The sequence below is a fragment of the Propithecus coquereli genome, unplaced genomic scaffold (assembly GCF_000956105.1).
Source record: "Propithecus coquereli isolate 6110/MARCELLA unplaced genomic scaffold, Pcoq_1.0 Scaffold226, whole genome shotgun sequence".
Lineage (NCBI taxonomy): Eukaryota > Metazoa > Chordata > Mammalia > Primates > Indriidae > Propithecus > Propithecus coquereli.
The window spans coordinates 1,280,564-1,284,556 of record NW_012147797.1 but is presented as its reverse complement, the minus strand read 5'-3'; the positions used below and the strand labels follow the sequence as shown (position 1 = coordinate 1,284,556).

The 3,993-nt window shown below is 35.4% G+C and overlaps 1 protein-coding gene across 1 annotated transcript in view; it reads right to left on the bottom strand.

Annotated features, from left to right (window-relative positions):
- Nucleotides 1-3,993, bottom strand: part of HGF (hepatocyte growth factor (hepapoietin A; scatter factor)) — a 69,286-nt gene that overhangs the window by 43,914 nt on the left and 21,379 nt on the right. The window contains exon 6 of the mRNA XM_012645098.1: nt 684-804. Within this exon, the coding sequence (XP_012500552.1) occupies nt 684-804 (121 nt within the window). The remainder of the gene's footprint in view (nt 1-683; nt 805-3,993) is intronic.

The window sequence follows — 3,993 nt, the reverse complement described above, 5'->3', positions numbered from 1 at the left end:
AAGTTAAAACCTACTCCTGGAGGAAAAGGTAGACTTAGATGCCTGAATTCTCCAAATTGGCTGTCCATATTGACAATTTCAAAATACACCAGGATAAAGCAAATGAAGAGTTGTTTGTTTCATGTTCCGTTCCCTTTCTATGAGCATTGCCTATGTCATGGTGTTACATGTGAGTACCTGAGTCTCTGAAGATGCTTCTCTAGAGGAAATTTGATCGCATTTAGTAATAATGCCTCCACCCACAGCTCAGGCCTGTCAAAGTGGTCATTACTGAATTGGCCTTCTCTTGCCCCCCACCCCCAGCCCACTATGGTGGAGAAAGAGGAAGCTTCTGTTAGCGCTTCTACTCTGCATTAACATAAGCTTAGTTATGCTCCCCTCTGATGGTTCTACCTTCAGGACCATTTTAGGAATTCTTAACCCAATCAGCCAAGCCTAGTTAAAGGTGTAGTAGTCAGTGTTCTCAAATACCTCATCATAAATCCCTTTGCCCTAAGACTACCTCCTCCAAACATAATGGCTGGCAATACTGTCTGAAGAATTCTGAGTCAGGGAGTTCTAAATTTTATGTTCATGCTCTATCAGGAAAACATGATTTAAAGAGAATTTCCATGGCAGGGTGTCATGAAGAAAATAAAAATTTGTAAAAAGAATCATTGAAACACAAGTCAGTAATATTTTACCTTTCAGGCAAGAATTTGTGCCGGTGTGGCGTCTGATGATCCCAGCGCTGACAAATCTTGCCTGTTTCTGTGTGATCCATGGGGCCTCGATAACTTTCCCCATTGCAGGTCATGCATTCAACTAATAAAATCAAAGTATGGCAAGTTAATTGTTTTCTGACAACAAAATCAAAAACACCACTGTTCCATTTAAAGATCAGCACCTGTTTAGCAAACAGATTTTTAGAACACCCTACCCACCATTCTGATTTTAAGTTAGGCCTGAATATTTGTAAATAGTGGCATAAAATACATGCTACAGAACTTTTCATGTAGTTTAAATGTGATTTTTGTGATTAATGTCATACAGATTTACCATAGGGCCAGGATGCTACCTATATAATTTTTCAATAACTGTCTGAAAGGTACCTAGAAACTGTAAATATTAAGATAGAACCTTAGGGATTTTTCCTTTTTGGGTAAAATGCAAGTGTCTTAGTATCTGTATTATCAGCACACTAGTGTTCCTCTCTCAACCTGCCCTCCGAGCACAGACACAGAAATTACACAATTTAAATTGAGTTAATGTCATACTTCTATAGTTAATGCCATAATCAGGACCACATAGATTTAGGATATTGGCTTCTGATAGAAATCTGGTACAATTCAAAGAACATGGATATTTTTTAAAAAGGAAATCACAATTCCTTTCTGTTAGTGAACACTCACGTTAAAAGTTAAGTTGAATAGGCCGACTTACATTCCTACCCAGCTTAGAAGATGACCTGCTATTGAACCCCTTATACCGATTCTTTTTAAAATGTATAAACTGATCTAATTATGCAGGATCTTACTGATGATTCTGTGAGGTTAATGAATTGTTCTCTTCTGGCTGGCCTCTTATGTCACACTGAAAACTCTGAATCACATCAACTAGCTGAAAATGAGACTTCTCAAACAGACAGGTTGATTTGTAGCACAGCGAGCATCCTCTGGAATAAATCATTGCTTGGCTTTTCTACGAATCCGGCAAACTTCCCCAAACACATCATTTGTATCTTGTGATTACTGATCATGTAACTTTAGCAGAAGTGAAAAGAGATATCAATGTTTACTTTTATCCACTGGAATCTAGATTAGTGAGTATTTGTAGTAATTTGGCATATAATATTAGAATCATCACTTTCAAATCTTTGATTCTTATAATCTAATAGGACATTAACTATCAACTTTCTGAAACATGTGACCATTTGGCTGGATCTACCTACTTCCTTTCATGAAGTTTAATCCATGAACTAAGTCAAGGGACCAACTCAGCTTGCCCTTATTGGATACTGAGATTCCCCAGACTACCGTTTCAATTAGCATCTGAACTGTAAATGAAAACATATTGATAAAAGTGCTCAGCTTGGTCAAATTCATTTCCACATTGAAATGTCATCACATTTCAGCTTTCCATTTGAACAGAATATAGGTTTATTTAATTTCCTTTTTTAAAAGAACACAAGGTTTGACATCTTCAAAGATAATGATGTAGCACTTATCATTCTTGTTTGCTTCTCTGTATTGAATGAAAAAGTAGAATAGAATACTATGGTCATACATAAAAGATAAGTACCCACATATACAATTTTTACTCTTGTATAGTACTCAAGGATAAGAATATATCTATTATGTCTCCTTCAGCAAATTCAGTTTGTAATAGTATATTCCTTTCTAATGAGAGTGAATAGAATTATTTTCTAGGAAGCTCATAACAATGAGCATTATTATAAAAATTTCTCCCTGACTTATAGACATATAAGTCTTATTTTTAATAGTCCTATGGAAAAATAGCTATACAAATGAAACAGATGATCTTGTAAGATGACTACTTTCCAGTATGAGTGTGGTAGATAAATACTTCATCAAACAGTAGTGTGCCTAAAAATCATCTTGAAATCTTGTTAGAAAGCAAATTCTGATTTCATGGATCTGGGTTGGGACATTAATAACAAGCTCCCAGGAGATGTAGATGCTGCCGGTCCTTGGACCTCACTTTGAGTACCAAATTGTAGATAATGTGGTCTATTCTAAAAGTTACACGTTTGGCAATAATGATTTTTTTAAGATTTGATTTGGACCTTGAAGAATGGGTGAAAGTTGGATAAGGTATAAAGGGACAAAACATAAAATGGTACAGAAACATGAATTAGTATATTATATTTGTGGTAAAGTGAAGAGAGAGTTGTGGCTGCAGTTGTGGGCCTAATGAGATAAAAATAAATAAATAAATGTTAGCAAGAACAATGTTAAATTTTGGAAAGGAATGAAAGTTATAGTTGGGGTGGGAATTACACATATCTTGTGATAGAAATGAGATGCTAATATATTATAGTTACATATTATTTGATAATTTATTCCATACTTTTAACATATAAGAGATCATTTGATTCTTACAGTGAGGAAAACAAGGCTCATAAAAGTTTTACAGGACTTACCTAAAAACAGAAAATGTCAAACCTGTGTCTGGAACACAGGTCTTCTGACCCAGAGTCAAGAGTTCTTTGCATTTTCCCAAATTGCCTTTTTGATCTACATAGTTTAACATCTTTCCCCACATTCTAACTGGCCATATTTTAAGATAGACTGATAGCAAAAATTTTAGAAATTTGATATCTCTGCCTTTTTCAACATTTTCCCCATTACCCTCTGCCTTCTTGTTTATTAATACAACAGGAGGTTGCCCTCATGTTGGAGTCTCACCTTTTGGAGGTTGGGCAAAGGAGGCCATGGAAAAGTATCTAGACTGGCCATCTTATCTCAGGTAAGTAGCTGAAAAGCTGGTTGTTTTACCATTGAATCAAATCATCAAGTTAGTCATAAAAATTACTTCAAGAAAGCTAAATTTTGAACTCATATTCACTTTCAAATTTTTGGAATTCTCCGAATCTTCTAAACTTTCCTAGCTCAAAGGCAAGCAGTTCAGCTGGAAATCAAGCCCACTTCTCAAGGAAGCAGGTAAAAGTCTGAACTATGTAATAATAGTGCAGGGGGGTGAGAAACACCCTTGTGGCTTGTGGCCTTGTTGCCTTGTTGCCAACGCATTATTTAACCATGCTGGCAAGTTCCTCTCTTGAAAAAAAGAAAAAAAAGCAAAATACTGTCCTAGATCACAAAAACAAAGTAATAGTTTCTGTTCATAAGTTCAATATTTTTTCCAACTATAGTTCTGGACTAAATGATAGTTGAAAACTACACAAACTGAAGATAAATTAGGATTGATTTAACATCTTTCTCATTGTATCAACAACCAAAAGGTTAATGAATTGTTCTCTTCTGGCTGGCCTCT